The sequence below is a fragment of the Anticarsia gemmatalis genome, chromosome 16, assembly GCF_050436995.1.
Source record: "Anticarsia gemmatalis isolate Benzon Research Colony breed Stoneville strain chromosome 16, ilAntGemm2 primary, whole genome shotgun sequence".
NCBI lineage: Eukaryota > Metazoa > Arthropoda > Insecta > Lepidoptera > Erebidae > Anticarsia > Anticarsia gemmatalis.
Genome location: NC_134760.1, coordinates 12,630,636 through 12,651,875, shown reverse-complemented (window position 1 = coordinate 12,651,875; position 21,240 = coordinate 12,630,636). Strand labels below are relative to the sequence as shown.

Genomic DNA, 21,240 nt, shown 5'->3' with positions numbered 1-21,240 from the left:
ACCTAACCTAACCTAACCTAACCTAACCTAACCTAACCTAACCTAACCTAACCTAACCTAACCTAACCTAACCTAACCTAACCTAACCTAACCTAACCTAACCTAACCTAACCTAACCTAACCTAACCTAACCTAACCTAACCTAACCTAACCTAACCTAACCTAACCTAACCTAACCTAACCTAACCTAACCTAACCTAACCTAACCTAACCTAACCTAACCTAACCTAACCTAACCTAACCTAACCTAACCTAACCTAACCTAACCTAACCTAACCTAACCTAACCTAACCTAACCTAACCTAACCTAACCTAACCTAACCTAACCTAACCTAACCTAACCTAACCTAACCTAACCTAACCTAACCTAACCTAACCTAACCTAACCTAACCTAACCTAACCTAACCTAACCTAACCTAACCTAACCTAACCTAACCTAACCTAACCTAACCTAACCTAACCTAACCTAACCTAACCTAACCTAACCTAACCTAACCTAACCTAACCTAACCTAACCTAACCTAACCTAACCTAACCTAACCTAACCTAACCTAACCTAACCTAACCTAACCTAACCTAACCAGAATTCATCCTTGTCGAACATAATCCATAGTTGTCCCACGTGCTCCCCGTTGTTATGGCGTCATCCAGTGGTGGCTCCCCGGGTCTCCCGGTGACTGCAGCTGATGCCACAACCCAGGAATCATGCATCAACACCTTGAATCAACTCGCCGCGTGCATCACTTCTGCAATTGCTGAAGGGAAAAGCGTCACGGCAGTCAACAAGCGTCTGATTGCTGCTGCAGCCAACGAGATCCGCTGCGTGGCTGCCAAGATACCCACCTTCGCTGCTCCGCAGGAAATTGGCACTTCCCAGGAGGGAAGCTGGCGACAGGAGATCGCGACTTGTGTGCGAGAGGAACTTAATAAGCACCTCGCCACGATCGCGACGCCACCTAAACCAGCTCCACCTTCCAAGTCCTACGCGCAGGCGACCAGCGCTCCCGCCCCCCGCCCCGTGTCTAAACCACCCCCCCCCAATAAGCCCGCACTCATTGTTGCGCTGCAGAGTGGCAGCGAGTCCCAGACGCGCCAAGACGTTGTAAAGTCATTTAAGAGCGCCGTCAATTTCCGCACCACCTCGTACGCGCCCACCAGAATTCAAGCCGTGTCCAACAACAAACTGAGAGTAGAGTTCGATACCCAGGAACAGCGAGATGCAACTCTTAAAAAGCTGGAGAAGTCTTCGGAGATCACCGCACAACCGGCCAAGTTGCTGAAGCCGATGTTCGCGCTCAAAGGAATATCGTTGGACACGCCCTCTGAAGAACTAGTAGAAATCATCCGCGGCCAAAATCAAGAACTGAAGACACTGATAATGAACAGCGACGACCTGCGGCTTGCTTTTAAGCAAAATAGCCGCAACCCTAAACTCTATAATGCCGTCTTCATAGCCAAGCCCACCATTTGGCGCAAAGTTGTCGACATGGGGCGGGTCTGCGTGGACTTCCAGAGAGTGCACGCAGAGGATTTTTCAACTTTCCTCCAGTGCAGGAAATGTCTCCAGTTTGGGCACACCAAGAACAAGTGCACCGCGACGAATATAACCTGCTCTTACTGCGCGGAGGAGGGGCACACGACCACCAGTTGTCCCCGGCGGGAGAAGAAAAGCACCCCCATATGCCACAACTGCACTCGACACAACACCACCTTCAATAGCAAGCATGACACCGGTCACGTGGCCACTTCCGACATCTGCCCTCGTGTGAGAGCAGTCAAAGCGAAAGTTACTAACCGTACTGATTACGGATCAGAAATCGATTACCATTCTGGCCTTGAAATAGGCTATATAAATTTCAATTAACAAAATTTGTCAAAATTAAATACATATATCCAGGTTCAAATTATCAAATAAAATCACACAATTTAATTGCAACATTTAAACGGTAACACCAGCCAATCGTATCCAATCGCGAAAGGCTGGTGTTAACAATAACCCTTATGCGAAGCAAATCTAGTAAAACTGAAAACATGGCTCAATAAAAAAAAAAAAAAAAAAAAAAAAAAAAACCTAACCTAACCTAACCTAACCTAACCTAACCTAACCTAACCTAACCTAACCTAACCTAACCTAACCTAACCTAACCTAACCTAACCTAACCTAACCTAACCTTTTTTTTTTTTTTTTTTTTTTTTTTTTTTTTTTTTAACTCGGTTAATGCATGAAATTGCATCCCCAGCGCCCGGGGGAGCGCTGGGGTATGTGGGGCTCTCCGAACCAGAAGGGCTAGGCCTACCCACTAAACCACCGAGGTGTTGCTTCCTCATCCGCATAATGTCGAGGCTGCGGGATCGCTAAAAGCACGCAACCGCAGCCCCGACGCGGCTGTCCATTACTGGACCCGTCCACAGTGTGGGACGACACCGCAACACACTGGTGCCGTCCCTCCACATGCCCCCTCGTGCAATGGCCAGAAAACTCCCCCGAGTTCGCCGGCCGAAGAGGGCCTTCGGAGGCCGGGACAGACTGCGCGCAGATGCGCAGTATGTCCCGGCCTCCGGTATAATCCACACCGGCCACCGAGCCCGGAGGTGGCAGACTGCCCTCCCCCGGACCAGGCGGCCCAACAACTTCTCCTACCTACCTCTACTACGGCGGGGGGAGGAGGTGCGCGTACCTCCTTCTTCTTACACCCCGCCTCCGCTGGCGGCGCGGGTCGGAGGAAGACGCCTCACGATCCCGCTCCGCGGCCTCCTTCTGCGACATGACTGCCTCGCAGAAGGTGGCCACCGCCCTCCAGGACCCCTCGCTATTCAGCATCGCGTTGATGACGCTAGTTAGCGAGAGGTCCCCCTCCACGAACGCCGACATAGCGTGCCTCTGCGGCCCCCAGGCCGCGCACTCAACCAATGTGTGGTGCGCTGTATCTTGCTGCGCACCACATTCGTGGCAAACCGGTGATGGTTCCCGGCCCGCAATCTGGTGCAGGTACTTACCGAAACAACCGTGTCCGGTAAGTACCTGCACCAGCCGGAAGGACAGAACCCCCCACTTCCTACTCAACCAACGGGACAGGTGTGGCTGAATCGCCTCCACCGTGTCCCGGCCAGCGACTGGGGACCGCAGCTGTTCGAACCTTTTTTTTTTTTTTTTTTTTTTTTTTCCGTCAGGGAAACCATTCGGGGTCGTTGTAGAGAGACGACCCACCGGCTAGGTCCCCGCCGCGCTGGGACTGCGCAGACGGGGTATGTGGTCCACCGAGAGAGCCCACTAAAACACCTGACGGGTGTCCGACCGCTTCCGCTACGACGTGCGCCGGGATAACCGCTATACGCAAGCACCGCAAGACGCACGCCATGCGCGGCTTGCCCCACCACGGGGGCCCTTCCTTGGGTGATGCCGTCTGGGTGGATAGTGACGGCATCAAACACCAGAGACGATGGACGTGACACCACCCGCCCATCACCTACCGGGGAACCTCACCACTCCTGTGGACGACGGATGTCCCATACCCGCCGCCCGGAGGTCCCCGTTAAGGAGGAAGACGGCGCTCATGCGCCGCACGCCTGCGCCCGACGCGGCGTCGTCGGATTGGGTCAGCTAGTGGATCTAGCTCTCTGACCCGCTCCGCTTCCTCCTTGCGCTTGATCACCTCTTCGCAGAAGGTGACCATTGCGCTCCATGCCTCGTCGCTGTCGACCATGGCCTGGCATATGGCCGAGAGCGACAGATCGGCTCCGGTGGCGTCAACTAGCGCCGCACGTGGCCCTGACCACGCCGAACACACGGCGAGTGTGTGTCCCGCCGTGTCCTCGGCGCAGCCGCAATGATGGCAAGCCATTGATGCCTCCCTGCCGGCTATCCGACACAGGTACCTCCCGAAGCAGCCGTGCCCGGAGAGGACCTGCGTCAGCCGGAAGGTCATCGAACCGTGCCGCCTGTTGACCCACCGATCCAGGACCGGTCGGATAGCGCCGATGGTCAGAACACCGGCGCTTGGCTCCTCCAACCGCTCGGACCACTGCCGGAGGATTTCGGCGCGGAACTGACGCCGCGCCATTGCCCCCGTTTGCAGCGATCCGGTCCCCTCGACCTCCCCTGCTCTCACCTGGCGGTAGCGTTCCGCCAGGGCACGAGCCTCGAGGTCCCACGGGGGAGTCCCGGCGAGGACACATGCCGCCTCGAAGCTGACGGTCACGTATCCCCGTATGGCCCTGATCGCCATCACTCGCTGCGGTCTTTGGAGGACCGCAATATTCCGGCGATTCAGGGCATCCACCCAGATGGGCGCCCCGTAGAGAGCCATCGAACGCACAACGCCGGTGTAAAGACGACGGCATGCGCCCGAGGGTCCCCCCAGGTTCGGCAGCAGTCTTCCCAATGCCCCCGCAGCCCCGACAAGTTTGGGCGCGAGGCGACGGAAGTGCTCCCGAAAGTTCCATCTGCTGTCCAGAACGATGCCCAGATACCGCATCGACTGACCGACGCTGATGGAAACTCCGCCCACCACTAGCTGCGCTCCGACCGGCGGCGCTTTCCGAGGCCCGTGAAAGCAAATGGCCTCGGATTTCTCTAGGGCTACCACTAGCCCTAGGCGCCGAATTCTACTGACGACTTCGGCGACGCCGGTCGTGGCCAAGAGGGCCGCCTCCGGGTATGTATTGCCGCGGGCCGTGACGAGGGTATCGTCGGCGTAGCAAGTCACGTCGACCCCCGCCACGAGTGGTTCCCGCAGCACCCAATCGTAGGCGATGTTCCATAGGGTCGGACCAAGAACTGACCCCTGCGGAACACCGCACTTGACGACCCTCCGGCGCCACCCATCCCGCGTGGGATATGTTACGGACCTGTCGGAGAGATAACATGATAAAACTCTCCGCAGGTACTCCGGCACGCGGTGGTGGCTGAGCGCAGCGAGGATGCAGCTCCAGGGAATTGTGTTAAAAGCGTTGGCGATGTCAAGAGACACCGCCACGACCACCCCTCGACCTTCCACTGCATCCCCAACGAGAGACCTCACCCGCGAGATCGCGTCGACCGTGGACCGGCCACGACGAAAACCAAATTGTGTTTCACTAAGGTCCGGTCCTGGTCCCATCAAGTGCTCCGTGAGGCGGGCTGCCAAAAGGCGCTCAAAGAGTTTGCCCACCTCGTCGAGCAAGACTATGGGACGAAAGGCCGACGCCGAGTCTGGCGGGCGTCCCTCCTTCTTCAGCAGGGTCAACCGTCCCGTCCTCCACTTACGGGGAAATTGACCCTGCGCCAGGCACGAGGAAAACAGCCACATCACCCTGGATTCGAGTGCGTTGGGTAGAGCCAATACCCATGCCCGACCAGGAATGCCGTCGGGCCCCGGAGCGGTGTTGCGGCCTTTTAGCCTATCCACCGCCCGGTGCAACTCGTCCAAGGTGACTTCGGGCGCGACTGCTTCCTCCGTCACTTCGATGCTACTGCTCTCCGAATCCGCCGCCGCCGCAAACGGGGGAGGATGTTCCCCCCGGTCCGGAAACAGGCTCGTTAATACCTGCTCCAGAAACACGGGGTGGAGACTTTCCGTCACTGGGGGCTCCCAGGGGCGCAATTTTGCGCGCACCATCTGGTATGGCCGCCCCCAGGGGTCCCGATCTAGGGTCCCCAGGAACTCCTCCCAGGCCCTGATTTTGGCCTCTGCAACAGCCACCGACAGGGCACGACGACAGTCCCTGTAGGCGGCATACAATTCGGCCTCACGGGCCTCATTACGGCGACGGCGCCGGCTACGGGCGTACCGGCGTCTTGCGACCACGCAGTCTTGACGGATCTGCGCGATCTCTGGCGACCACCAGTACACCTGACGTCTGGGAGGGCAGGGGCGGGCCCGCGGCATTGACGCGTCGCAAACGCGCGACATAGCGTCCGCGAGCCATTGAGCCTCCGCCTCCACGTCAGCCGGACCCTCAGGCGCTGGACTCCAGGACTGTACCAGGGCGGCTTCGACCAGTAGTTCGCGGTCGAGTCGCCCCAGCACCCACCTCGGGCTGGCCCCGCGAGGGGCCCGACCCGGACTGTTCGGGTTCGCCGAAGGAGGGAGAATCCGATACCGGATGTATCGGTGATCGGAGGCCGTCTCGACCTCCTCCAGCACTTCCCAGTCCTGGACACGGCGTGCTAGGGCGGCGTTGGTGAACGTCAAGTCCACAATCGAGCCGCCCTGTTGCCGCACGCACGTGTCGACCGAGCCCCGGTTGGACAGAACCAACCCGAGCGAAATGGCCCATTCTTCCAGCGCCTCACCCCTAACATCGGTTGCCGGAGAACCCCACGCCGTGGATTTGGCGTTGAAGTCCCCGGCCACAAGAACGGGGGAGGGCTGTGCCCATCTGACGAGCGACGACACCTCAAGAAGAAATTGCTCGAAGTCAGATAGGGCACAGTTCGGAGAGCAGTAGCACGCGACCACCGTCAAAGATCCTATTGACGCCGCCACGCATCCACGACCCTTCGCTACTTTTTCGAAGGGCGGGGAGCCGTGGGACGCCAATCTCAGTAGGGCTACTGAGCCCGTTCGGTCCCCGACCCAGTTGTCACGGGCCGGGACCATATATGGCTCAGATATTATAGCCACGTTCATCAACCACTGCGCCATGCTTTGGAGCAGAAGGTCCTGAGCTGCGGCGCAGTGGTTGAGGTTCGCTTGGAGGAGGCGAATCTCGGCCATTATTTGCCGAGCTCCATCGCCTCCCCAGCTGATGACGGCTGGCCGCTCTTAGTCTGGGGGGCCTTGCCCCCCGAATTTTGGGGGGCCTTGCCCCCCCTCTTCTTCTTAGCCTTGGGGGCCTTACATGAGGGTCCCCCAAGACGGTGCTCCGCCGGCAACTTCGCCTGTGCGCAGAGAATGCACCGTGGCGCGGCGGAGCACTGGCCCGCTTTGTGGCCCGCCTTACCGCAGCGATAGCAGATGTCGCTACGGTCGACGTCCGAGTCGCAGACGGCCCGGGCATGTCCGACGCCCAGGCACCGGAAGCACCTCATCTGTCTGGGTTCGGCCACATGAATACGGGCCGACACCCACCCCACCAACAACCTTCCGGCGTCTGCGACTCTCTTGGCAGCCGGGATTGGGCATTTTGCCCAGGCCGATCCCTCACCTCGCGGGCCACTGCGGACCGCGCCAACTTTCACCGCCTCAACTGGGCATCCTCCGACGCGCGAAATTGCCCGGGCCACTTCTTCGGGGGTGACCGAGTCGTCCAGACCCTGGACGCGCATGTCCGCGCACTTCACGGGTCTGGACACGATTGCGTCACCACCCAGGACCTCCCTCAATTTAGTTGCGAGGGAGTCCGCCTTTTCCTCGGCGTTCGGCCCGGGGATCTCCAATTTCCGTGCGCCGGTCGCGGCGGCACAGATTTTGGCGATCCCGTTTATACCGTGATCCGCCAGGACGATGTCCTTCTTCGCCCTGGCGATCACCTCGGCGTAGGTGACCCCCCGCGCGACGGCATCCTGCGATACTGTGAGTATAATCGCAGCCGTCGTGGGGGGGCGTAACGGGACCACCGACTTTTCCTGCCTCTTAAGGGGGGGCTGCGTTGAGGTGGCAACCGGTGTCTGAGCCGGTGCGGCAGCCTTCTTCCCCTTTTTGGGGCCTTTGCGCGCCACGACGTTCCACCCCTCTGTAAGGGGTGGTGGGACCGATGGGGCCGTAGAGGAGCCACCGGCAGCCTGACTCGAGGCAGGAGCTGGGGCGGGAGGTGGCACAGACCCACCCCCCGATTTCTTCCCCTTCCCTTTCCTTCTCGACTTGCCCTTGGCTCCTCCAGTGGAAGCTGGGGGGGCCGAAGAAGGGGCAGAGGTCGAAGGGGCCTCCGACGTTGGGACGGCGGCTTCTGGGGCGGGTGTTTGCTGCACCACCCCTCTTGCTTTGTCCGCCGCTAATGGGGGGCGCAGACGAGGCTCCGGCGGAAGCCGGGCTTCGATTGCCCCGAGGCGGGCATCTAAAAAGAAGCGGATTTCCGCCATTCGTCGGTCGAACTCCGACTCCGACCCTGGTCCCGCTTCAACCACCGTAGAGGGTGCCGGGATTGACTCCACCACCTGCCTGAGCGCCGCTACCTCCTTGGTGAGGAGGTCTACCTTAATATTAAGGCGGCGGTTCGTGGCGTTCAGGGTCATGTTCTCCACGGTGGCGGACCGGCGACTGAGCTCGGACGCCGCCCGCCGGACCTCCCTCTCCGCGTCCTTCAAGGACTTAACGAAGGTGCCCTTCAAATTTAAGGAGCGGTCCGCGACGTAGCGGACCACTTCCATATGCCGCAACATTATGTCGGCAATATCCGTCGCGGGCAGCTCCTCGAGGTCTCGCTCCGACGGACCCACTGGCATTCGGAGGGTGGACCCCTCCCCGGCACTCCCGGCCATGTCCATATCGGTCGTAGACCCGGACATGGCACGGTTGAGGTCAATACCCTGACCTGAGGGAGGCGTTCGCGCCTTCCCTCTCCTCTTTTTGCCGCTTTTACGCGGCGTGTCGGCAATTAGGGGTTCACCGCCATCGCTAACGACTGAAACCGGTCGTTTGCGGCCTTTGCCCCCCCTGTCAGTCGAACCACCGTCGGGTTCGCTGTTTTCCTGGCGCCCCCTTCTGAACTTAAGGGTTCCGCCCGAGGAAGAGACCCCCTCCCTTCCCGACTCGCTTCCGGTTATTGACGGACGTCGGAAGAACGAGCGGCGTTCGTCACAAGGCTCGTCTAGCGGGTCTGCAGCGACGCTGCCCCGACTCGACGAGCGGCTTCTAAGACTGCCCTTTTTGGCAGAAGAGCCATCGAAGATTGGGGAGCCGGCCGATGAACGGCCTCCCCCCAATTTTTGGGTACCGCCAGGCGTCGCAGGACGCTTGAACGTACCCCCGTCCCCACCAGGGACATCGTCCACCTCACCACCATCCAAAAAGTTAATATTTAAAGATTTATCCATATTAATCCCACGAGTGTGGGGGAAATAATCCGTCCACCCAGGCAGAGCCCCCTGTACCTGGGTAACCCTATATACACCGTGAGGTCGGGCAGGTTTCACGGGACCTTACAAACTAAATTTTTTATTGAGGTTAAGTCCTCTTGGCCCGGCCAATTAAGGCAAGGCCCTCGGTCCCAGCAGTGGCCGCGAGACGTGACCACGACACCTCCGCTGGGATAACGAGTTTGAGGGCGGTGACTGCGAAGTCTGCCCCCCCGGAGACGATACCGAAACCGGGAGAGCCCGCCCTCCCACCACCTGGCAGCACCGGCAAGCAATCCCCGCGAGGAGATTACTCACCGTTACTCCCAGTTACACCAATCAACGCCGCTCGCCATACCACCGATCCGAAGACTTGTGGTATGAGGAACGGAACCGACTCAGGGTAATTTTTTATAGAGGTTTTCTTCCTCGCGACCACCGCCCCGAAAGACGGCAGCCCCCGAACCCAGCGTGGGCCTTACGGGTTGTGAGCCTCTCTTGGCTTCACCGTGGCTGGCTTGCCACGGCTACTGAGCCCCCTCACCACGGCAAGGTGGAGACTCCCCGAGGGGGAGCTGTTCGAACCTAACCTAACCTAACCTAACCTAACCTAACCTAACCTAACCTAACCTAACCTAACCTAACCTAACCTAACCTAACCTAACCTAACCTAACCTAACCTAACCTAACCTAACCTAACCTAACCTAACCTAACCTAACCTAACCTAACCTAACCTAACCTAACCTAACCTAACCTAACCTAACCTAACCTAACCTAACCTAACCTAACCTAACCTAACCTAACCTAACCTAACCTAACCTAACCTAACCTAACCTAACCTAACCTAACCTAACCTAACCTAACCTAACCTAACCTAACCTAACCTAACCTAACCTAACCTAACCTAACCTAACCTAACCTAACCTAACCTAACCTAACCTAACCTAACCTAACCTAACCTAACCTAACCTAACCTAACCTAACCTAACCTAACCTAACCATCCTTTATTCAGGTCGCTTGTCACACTTCGTTGCCGTCGAAATCACACCACTTTTTCTGCAGGCTCTACAAATCTTTTTTTTTTTTTTTTTTTTTTTTTTTTTTTTTTTTTTTTTCCAGTTACCAGCAGATCATGACTTGTGGAAAAGGGTTTCACTGTCACTTATTTTTTAATTTTTAATTTGGGAGTTTTTTTTTTTTTTGTTTTGAAAGTCCGGATTAATTAATTATTAAGGTACAAAGATTTCATTTATTAAATAATATTTTTTGGTCTATGGCTTATATTTCGCTACTTCGGGGAAGAAAGGGCGTAAAAGCCACTTTTGGCCAAAATGAGTTAATAATGCAACTTTGTTTAGTTTTCGACGCTCTATCGATCTGTATATTTAAAATTTCAATTTAAAAAAAAAAAAAAAAAAAAAAAAAAAAAAAAAAAAAAAAAAAAAAAAAAAAAAAACATGAAAAAATTACGTATATGACATTATTTAATTATTTCAAATTCATAAGGGCGTATCACCATAGTATGAAAGAATATTTGGTCGTAAATACAATATTTATTACGTACAAATTAACTAAAATTGATAAAATAGTATAAAATAATGGTATGTTTGTAATTTATTCTACTAGGTAGGTATTGGTGTATTAAATAAATAAATTTAGTTAAGATGCAAATCAGTTTTATTCATTCATAAATCAAATCAAATTGACAATAATTAGTAATCTTCTTTTTTTTTTTTTTTTTTTTTTTTTTTTTTTTTTTTTTTTTCTATTTCCTTTTCTGTTTTTTGTTTCGTTTTCTTACTTTTTATTAGATGATAGTTATTATTTATCACAGTTAACTTAAAATTTAAATTAATGAATAATCAAAGTTAAATTCAATTAAATCTTTTCTTTTGTTTCACTATTCATGAAACGTGTACATTTAACTTAACAGGTAGGTAACCTAATTCGTTATAATAAATTTTGTAATATAGAACTATGATAAATCAGATAATAATAATTATTATGCTATTATTTTGAGCTTCTATGCACCTTAATTTCAATAGTCACCACATTAAATCTTACAAAATTATAATAATTGTAGGTTTACTCACGATAATTGTTATAAGTGGTGCAGTCATTACGACCTTTTCACTGTCTAAAGATGGTTTATACGACACGATGTATGTTAGCATTATAGATATTTGTGGATTTACGTCCTATAGTACGTATTTATAGACGGTGTAAAAGCCATTTTTATTAAAATTTTGGGTCGTAAATCCATCCTATCTTCTAAACCATAAGGTCTACTTAAAATTAAGCTTCTTGATATTAAAGAGCACTTAAATGCAAGTAAATATCTCCAATTCATTCGAATTTAACTCTATTGGAAAAAAAAAAAAAAAAAAAAAAATCGTTTTTTCGCTCCCCTGTAAAGTTGCTATTTTGGCTTTTACGCCCTTTCTTCCCCGAAGTAGCGATTTGTTGACAACTAAAGAAAAAGAAAATCTTATGAGGCGTCGCTGTTAGTCTGACGTCTACGCATCCGCTAATTTGCTGTTGTTTTAGATTGTGGTTTTGACTGCATCTGAGCAATTTAGCGAACTATCAGGGCTTCTTAAAATGGACATAACTTTTACCTCCCAATTTAAAAAAAAAAAAAAAAAAAAAAAAAAAAAAACAGTGATTGGCACTCATGAAATAGCCGGCATGCTTATTGCGGCATTCTGATATCAATACAAATAGCAAGATATATACTTATTGAACACAATTACAAATATTAACAAATAAATTTGCTTAGAAACTTACCTAAAAATCACTTTTTCACGCGTACCTTTTCTTCCAGTACTAAACTTTTAATAAAAAAAAAAAAAAAAAACTTCGCTCACGCACGCAATCACGACAACAGGTTTTTTACAACATCTCACAATCAGCTGTGAAATAAAGATGGCTGACAACATTAGAAAATTATATAAACTGTCAAATAAAGTATTGTAACCGTTAAAAAAAAACAGGAATTGTCTCTTAATACCAGGATTTTTATATCAGAGTGCCAATCACTGGGGGGTGCCAACAATTGTTTGGTCTACCCTATGTCCTTTCTCGGGTATCAAAATATGTCCATACCAAATTTCATGCAAATTGGTTCGGTAGTTTAGGCGTGATTGAGTAGCAGACAGACAGACAGACAGTTACTTCCGCATTTATAATATTAGTATGGATGTATAGATTTACAAACACTTTTTTTTTTAATAATAACAAGCCTTTTCTATTTTAGAGGCAAGTACAGAAATCTAACAACTACATTCACGATTTTTTTTTTAAATCATAGAAAATAAAGTTTCTAACGTAAATTACCTCAAATACTCAAATATCGGATTACATGTATACGTGTTCTTCGATGATCTCCGCCCCAAATGAACTCATTTGGAAACAGACATTGCATTTTTGAATGTTCGCTAGAAAATGTCGTGATTCTAGTGTTATGCCATAAAGCAGGGAACGCAATGGCTCTGGTGGCGGGAACAATAATTAATAGTAATACATAATCTGGTTAATTAATTAATCCGAGTATATCCCAATCTGCACAACATAGTTTTCAAGCATTTTTATCGGACATCTGTTTGAAGTTCAATTTTTTTTTTTCTTTTTGAACCACTTACCTAATTATTATAATTTAATTCAATTTTTTTTATTCTCATTCTGTATGTACTCATCACCACTCATCATAATAAAATACTTTTATATTTCTTTTGTGCAAATAAATAATTGACAAAAATTAATGTCTTAAACTTTCGAGACATTTTACACAAAATAAATTTCTGAACGCACCCATTCGATGTCATTGTTACGGTACCTATTAATTGAGTAGGTACCGTAAAACGGGGTGAATAGAAACAATTTTCAACTTTGTCCTAAAAATTTGTTGCGAATAACTTGTTATTTTTATTGTCGGGTTATTCACCCCGCGAATTCTATTCACCCCGTTTTACGGTATTTGTCAGGAATAAAAAAAATGGCTGACATGTATATATGTCGCAGTAAGATAGATAAAGCCGTAACATAGTTATATCCCTAGGGATATAATTAGATACCGTAATATAGTTATAAAGAAGAAGTTTTGGGCAAACCGACATGGGTAGGTTAGGTTAGAAGGCTGAGGTGGGAGCGAGCGTAGCGAAGCTCCCACCTCAGCCTTCGTAGTAATTTTTTTTTTTAAACCACCCAGAAGGAGGAAATAAAATTAGTCGACCGGCAAAAGTGTTAATAATTTAAGTTTTTGGTAATATTTTGACAATAATCGGTATTAATGCTGCATGTTATACCAATTCAGAATTCTAATAAAATGAGAATGGGCACTCTTGGGCGGTCGGCGGCCATTAATGAAAGTAGTGTCAAATTAAAGTAATGATAACTAGGAACAACTTTTACTAAGAACGTTTCGCTGCAATCCTTTCAGGAAACAATATATTGACATGTAAATATAATGGAATTTCATAGAACAAATACAATTTTTTCGTGTCTGTAATGCATTTAATGTTGTGTAATAACGTTACATCTTATTATAATGATTGCAATGCCATCAAAATGAACAATAATCGTAACTCGTATATATCTATCATATGGTTCACCTAGTTTCAAAGTTGTTCAAGCCGCCCGAATGTTATCTTAGTTGACAACAACCGGGACCGACTTTTTACGTGCCGTCGAAAGCACGGAGAAGCTCAGTTCAAATACCACAATGCGGTCACCCATCTATAGAATGACCGCGCCAACGGTTGCTTAACCAACAGATCGTTTACCGACCAGTGAGCGCAACTGGCTATGAACGCCTGGTTTTTAAGCTGAGCATTCAAGACAGATAAGTCGTCTCAGTGAATATATTATAGAAGAGCAAGATGTTTACTTGTTACGATATTTATATATTTACATGTTATGATTGTTCGAATATTAATAATGTCTACATTTGTATGCAATAATATAAATAGTACTTTTTATTTAATCTCCGAATATAAGCCAAAAATATGTTTTTATACTATTAAAAGTTCTCAAAAACAAAAATGTATTTTGTTCGTCATATAAGTGCGTCGCGGCAATAAAACTTCTACACGGTAATTATAGGACTAAACTACATTAAAAAAACATTAAATCAAGTTTGGCCGCGGATCGCCCAGGCTCCATACTATTTTGCCCATTCTCCTTTAGAAATTATTTATGGCGTGGGCAGTAAAGCCACCATACATTGTTTTTTCACCACAAGTACTCAAAGTTGCACAAAAATTTGAAAGATTATAAAATTTAACTTTGAATGCATAATTTTAATAAAAAACAAGTAGCAATAACAAAACAAGATTCTAGATTCATAGCACATCTATTCAGGATTTATTTGCAAAAAACGGATTAAAAAAAAGCCTTAAATTGTGATCACAGCATCAAAAAGAACGAGCGTAAACCGCTTTCTTAAAAAACACACAAAATGGCCAAAATCTCAAAAACTATGATACTTGTGCCAGAGATAGATTTTAATTTTTAGATCAGTTGGGGGGTCGCCCATCCGCTGGTAAAGGATTATCGATTATTTACGCCACACCCTGTATATAAGATTACACCCATTAAATGCACAGAATTGACCTCTTTACAGACTTGTTATATGTATTGTTGACCTATAGCATGTGCGCATGTCCTGTGATTATAACATGTTCAATATGGTACCACTTCCATACGTTCTTGGGCGCTTACATAACTTATATCATAAGTTTTAGAAATGTTAAGTTCGGTTTCACCACTTGGACAGTTTTTTTCATGTTCGGAGGCATGCATATCACTTTATTTAGCGAATAGGTTCACTGGCACCTACTTCATAGGTACATTGTGAAACTGGCTGGTCAGTGCGGGAAGACGAGTGCCCTACTAACTACACAACACTATAGCGATGGTGGTTTCTTTATAAGTATTATAATAATTCAATCTCGGATGGCAAGTTGCGATCCGTTTAATAATTCAGTTGGAGCATTACTTCGTCGCACAAGGGGAAGAAAAAGAAAACGTCGTTAATAAAAAAAAATATATTTATATTTTATCGTATCTACACATATTACAACGTCAGATCTCGAGTTAAATGCGGTCGAACGCGTTCGATATGAATTTATATCCGTCGTAGATCAATCGTAGATCGCCTATCGATATCTACGTAAAGCTTCGGGTTCTTTGGTGCGGAGGGACTAGCGAGCGGCGCGGCTCTACGCGTCGGCGTCGGGCTCGGCCGAGCGCAGCGTGCGGCACGTGGCGTCGTTGGGCCGCCCCAGCGCCAGCGTGCGGCCCGGCGTCGAGCGCCGCTCGCCGCGCCGCCGCGTCACGCGCAGGCGCCGCGCGCCCTGCTGTGACGTCAGCAGCACGTCGCGCCGCGCCTCGCACTCGTCCGTGCGCGCGCGCACGCACAGCGCCACGCCCGAGTAGAAGTCCAGGTCGGCGCCGATGCGCAGGCGCGGGGCCGCCGCAGCGCGCGCCTCGGCCGCCAGCTCGCCCCACGCCGTGCGCAGGTCCGCGGCCACGCGCGCCGCCACGCCGCCGCGCAGCTCCAGCTCGGCGCGCGCGCTGCGGTACCACAGCGAGGCCTGCGCCGACGCGTCCAGCGCCAGCGCCAGGCCGGCGTCGCGCCGCGCCCGCAGCGGCGCGCCGCCCAGCAGCGGCACGTCGCTCTCGTCCGCCGCCAGCGGCCGCAGCGCGCGCAGCACCTCCGTCGGCGAGCTGGCCGTGCCCGCCCACACGTGGCCGAGCAGCTCCGCCTGCCGGGCGAACGATAGATATAGAGAGACGGTCGTGATCGGCGGACGCCGCGCGAGAGCCTCGTCGGTATCGAAACGCGTCTCACCTGTCCTTCGAAGAGTTTGACGTCGCGCATGCGCGCGCCGGCGACGCCGAGCGCGAGGCCGCCGGCGGGCTCCTCGGCGGGCTCCCCGTCCTCGGCGGGCTCGGCGTCGGCGCCGCCGAAGGCCTCGAGGCCGCGCGTCCACACGTGCACGGCGAGCGCGTCGAGCTCGGCGCCGCCGACTCCCCGCAGCTGCAGCGTCACGGCACCGCGCCGCAGCAGGCCTCCGCGCGCCACCTGCACCGACTCGAGTAGCGCGCTCCACCCGGCGCCCGTCCAACCCGTCGGCCTCACCAGCACCGACGACGTGCCTGCGCGAAACGACAGGCCGTTAAAGTGCGACGGTTTCGCATAACGTTCCCTGCGGTACCTCCGGAGATAACGGAACGTCCGACGCGGACGGGACGCGACGCGGTACTCACCGGCGTGCGCCTGGCCGTCCCAGCCTCGAAGCCGCGGCTCGAGCCCCGCCAGCAGGCGGCGCAGGGCGAGGTGGCGCGGCGCCAGCTCCCGGGCGCGCGCCCACAGCACGCGGCGCAGCTCGTGCGGGCCCCGCTCGTGCAGCGCGTCGAAGGCGTGCGCCAGCTCCAGCGGCGCGTCGGCGAGGCGGCGCACGGCCGCGTCCAGCGCCGCGGCTCGCAGCTCCAGCGCGGCGCGCTCGTCCAGCGCCAGCGCCAGCAGCCGCTCGGCGTGCTCCTCGGACAGCGGCAGCGCGGCCAGCGCGGCGGCGGCGGCCAGGCTGTCGGCGCCGCCGCCCGCGCCCGCGCCTCGCTCGGCGTGCTGCAGCAGCAGGTCGGCGGTGTCGGCGCGCCGCAGGTTGGCGAGCGCGTGCAGGCGCACGGCGCGGCACCGCTCGTCCTGCGCACATCACACGTCGGGTCACACGCCGAAGCGCTCTCGTTTCGATACGTATATTCGGTACGTTTAAATTTATACGAGTGAGACGCGTTCATTTCTATTAGCGTACCTTGCACCGAGCGAGGCCGCGCGCGAGCGTGTCCCGCACGGTCTGCACGAGGGTGTCGGGCGAGGCCGCCGGGGCGCCGGGAGTCGCCGGCGCGGGGTCCGAGGGCGCCAGGCGCCGGGCCGCCGCCGCCGCGCTCAGCAGCGCGCTTTCGGCCACGGGCGGCGAGCGCGCCTCCTCGCCGAGGCGCAGCACCTCCCGCACGACCCACTCCTGTAACACACGCGCCGCGGAATATCGATTTAGCTCACACTCGTACACTCGTACTGTCGGAGGTCGGACGTCGGGCGGGCGCACTCACGTCGGGGTCGTGCGCGAGCGCGAGCGCGGCGAGGTAGGCGTGCGCGAGCTCGGGCAGCGGGTCGCGCGCGCCCAGCTGCACGAAGTCGGCGACGGCGGAGTGCGCGGCGCGCGTGGCCGCCAGCCCCAGCAGGCGGCACAGCGTGGCGAGGCGCGGCGTGAGCTCGGGGCGCGCCAGCAGCGCGGCGAGGCGCGCGGGCGGCGCGCGGCGCAGCGCGGGCAGCAGGCGCAGCACGCGCTCGGCGGCGGCGGCGGCGTCTCCGGCCGAGCCCTCCAGCGCCGCGTCGATGTCGCCCAGCGCCTGCGCCACCTCCTGCCGACGCACACGGTCACGTTACAAACACACTCTCGCTTACGTCCTCTCGTTAGGTGGAGGGGTGCAGCTGTATTACTGCATTACAGGTTAAAAAAAAAATTAAAGGTGCATGTGCGCCCCTCGTTCAGACCGGGGTCGCGAAACGGCCCGTTCGCTTACGTTGCGGTGAATACCCTATTGACCCGGTCGACTGGGTTAGCGAAAAAATTTTTAAACTAACTCGTAATCTTTAAAGTGATATTTTATAGTGTTTCTAAGTAAATTGAGGTATCTATACTAATATTATAAAGCTGAAGAGTTTGTTTGTTTGAACGCGCTAATCTCAGGAACTACTGGTCCGATTTGAAAAATTCTTTCAGTGTTAGATAGCCCATTTATCGAGGAAGGCTATAGGCTATATATCATCACGCTACGACCAACAGGAGCAGAGTACCAGCAAAAAATGTTACACAAATGAAGAAAAAATATGACCCATTCTCTCTCATGTGACGCAAGCGAAGTTGCGCGGGTCAGCTAGTATTCGATACGCATAATCGGCTCGAGCTTTTTTTGACAGTTAATAAAATGAAATTCTCTAATTCCCGCAGACTCCCCTAACAACTTGGATAGCATACTTGGATAACTGACGCTCTTTCCATTAACTACTACTAAATACAATAGTATAACTAATAATATTGACATATTTAATGCAACTGTTCATTCATTGAAGATTTATTTATCCAAAAATGCTCAATTATTTTGTCATAGTTTTATATAGTTTCCATAGTTTTGTACATATATAAATATTTTTATAACATGTTTTATAGTTAAGTGTTGTGATGTACACTTAAAACGTTTATTTATAAGCTCTACGTAGCTAGCATGTTGTATTCACTTTAAGAAGAACAAACGCAATTGAATGTATCGTGTAATTGTATATAATATGTGCATTATGTGTTTTGTTCAGTTTAGTGAATCTAATAAAAAAAAATGTACACCGAAGCAAAATAACTAATTTATCGTGCGTACTGCGTACTGCGGCTTTGACCCCCCAGCGAATAAAAATCTTCACGCAATTCTATTTCCGATCATAATGTAAATACATCAGCAATGATTAGCATGGACCGCCGGATCTTTAAAAATGTTTAGATTCAAGACGGCTTAGTAGTCTTATACTAATGAGATAACTGAATTTCTGCTCATTCGAGTGTAAAAATAACGACAAAGACGTGCGTCGTGAAGAGACAACCGGGGAGATAAGCGCAGACGGCGCTGACGTGGCGCGGCGAGCCCGCACCACGCCGCACCACGCGGCGCTCGCGTTATCGGCGGGTCACGCGCCGACCCCGGCTATCGGCCCTCGCTCACCCCTCAGTCAGCCCCTCACTCACCTCGTCGTCCGGCTCGTCGTGGGCGGCGGGCGCGGCCGCCAGCTCCAGCGGGCGCGGCTGCAGCCCCGGCGGCAGCGCGGCCAGCGCCGCGGGCAGGTCGGCGGCGGCGGGCGGCGCGGGCGGCGCGGCGGCACGGCGCGTCAGGCGCATCCAGGAGCGCGCCTTGAGGCCGAGCTCGTCGTCGCCGAGCGTCACGATCTCGTCGGCGAACAGCGCGTCCAGCGCGTCCAGCTCGGCGCTCAGCGTGTAGCGCGCCACGCGCCGCGCAGACCCCACGGCGCCGCCGTCGTCCGCCGAGCACCAGCGCTGCACGTGCACGTTTATCGTGTCGTTAAGGTGCGACTCCGAGACTGCTCGATTGTATAGGGAATCGCCGGCGAGTCTCTATACGATCGATTCGTACATATCGGCTGCGGCGCGGTTACGGCCCGGTACCAGTAGGCCTACTATGTTTCGCTGAAGTTTACCGAATTTTCGTAAAAAAAATTCGATATCTATCATGTTAGTTTGGCGATGAGTGAAATCGTGGTAGAATCGACTGTTTTATGCGAAGTTTGGTGACGCGACACTTTCGGTCCGAGAACGTTCGCTAAGTCGCAGGACGTTCTGGAATCAAAGTTATCGCGGCATCCGGTGACCGTTTGTACCGATCCGTGAACCTATCGACCGACTACCTAAAGTAAATGTAAAAACTTGTTTACCTTTATTTTTCTGAAGATATTTATGGACATGGTCTCGTAGAGGACTGTGCAGGCACCCGTCGAGTCTGTCTCGTTGTACTCACCGTCCAGCACTTGGAACTGTAAAGATTTAGCCGATCAGAGACAATAATAATTATACATCTATACTTACAAGTATGAAAACAAATGCCCTCAAATATAAGGCAAAACAACCTGACATTTGAGTATCTGTTTACTTTATACAATACCTGCTCATTTCTCTTATTACAGTAAGTGCTTAAATCTGATATAATTATGGTTCAATTTCTATGGAAAAGAATATAAAACTCAGGTGTTAAGTTTCTCATGATTTGTAGTAAGACAACACAAGACTTCTATAATTCTATTATTGAATATGTATGTATCTTGAAACATGGGCCTGAAAATCATATACATATTATTGTAACGTTAGTTATGGTTAGCACTACACAATTAAAAACATAGTGAACTATAGATTAGTGTAAAAGTTACCTGGAACAGACTGACGATGGACTTCTTGTAGTTGAGTATATCCAGTGGGTCATCAGGATGGAGGTAAGCGGCCTGGATCACACCGTTTTTCCAGTGAGCATAGAACTTGGAGTCCCCGTGTGAGTCCCACACTGACTCATATGGCACAAACTCGGCCAGTGCATGCTTGCCTCTCAGCTGCAGCTTGGGAGTGCGTAACTGCGGGTAAACATTACACTTGACAATTTACCACTGCACAATACCTAATACTTACCTATTAGTTTGTCTTTGTAAGCATTTACTTGAATGCCCACAATATATGTTCTTTTATAAGCAATTACATACATAGCATTCAACTCAGAAGATCTGTCCCCAAAGATGAAGATACATTGAGATGATAATATATATATATATATATATATATAGGTAATGTAGGTACTTACGTCATATAACATTACAGTCTTAGCTTATCTATAATATAATATATTATATTATTATCCAACAGTCATCTCAGTCTTTCATTTCTTTAGAAAGAAAAAAAAATTGAAATCACTGATCTAAAATCATGTATCCGGAAGCGCATAATTCTAGTAGGGAGGGTCCCATAGATAGATGGTGACAGGAGGCTTACGTGGAACTGTAGAAGGAACTCGGTGTGTAGATGCGACCAGACGGGGGCCACGTCGAGGAGCGACGCGATCTTGTAGCCGACCTCCTTGTCGTTGCGCGCGGCGTCGTTGAGCAGCACCGTGGTGTCCAGCTCGTAGGAGGCGGGCGCGAACAGGCGCAGCTCGGCGTGGTCCCGGCGCGGCACGGCCAGCGCGCCCGCCGCCAGCGCCACGCACAGCACCGCGCACCACTCACCGCGCATCCACACGCGCATCGTGCATGGGTACTAACACGTACTTATTACAAACTTATTGTTCGAACCGTACGCACTACTCTACGCCGGCGAGCGAATCACGCGTGCGGGCGGCGATGTGCTCATGTGTCACTGACCGGCTGACACTGACGTTTGATCACGTTTGACGCGATGCGCGGGCGCCGCCGCGGTGGGGGAGGCGAGCGCGGGCGGGGCGCGCCGCTTCCGCCAATGAGTGCTCGCGACCGTTTTACGATTACGACCGGTACATTTTTGATGAATATTGCAATGAATGGAATATGGATAAAGCTATCTATTCTTTCTGTGTTTTTTTTCTATGGCCTTTAACAAATTACAATAGAATAATGCTGTGTCTACGACATTTTTATTTGCGATTCGTACAATAGGGCACAAAGGAAATACCTAGGTAGG

At 51.5% G+C, this 21,240-nt stretch overlaps 1 protein-coding gene across 1 annotated transcript; it reads right to left on the bottom strand.

Moving 5' to 3' along the window:
• Positions 1 to 15,013: 15,013 nt before the first annotated feature.
• On the bottom strand, positions 15,014 to 21,013 carry Mtp (microsomal triacylglycerol transfer protein). Its single transcript, XM_076124287.1, has 9 exons — positions 20,578 to 21,013; positions 19,968 to 20,165; positions 19,479 to 19,577; positions 18,778 to 19,083; positions 17,093 to 17,404; positions 16,795 to 17,004; positions 16,250 to 16,685; positions 15,831 to 16,138; positions 15,014 to 15,744 (listed from the first exon to the last, which is right to left on the bottom strand). The coding sequence occupies exons 1-9, from the start codon at positions 20,827 to 20,829 to the stop codon at positions 15,199 to 15,201; spliced, it is 2,667 nt and encodes an 888-aa protein (XP_075980402.1). The 5' UTR covers positions 20,830 to 21,013; the 3' UTR covers positions 15,014 to 15,198.
• Between the last annotated feature and the right edge of the window lie 227 nt (positions 21,014 to 21,240).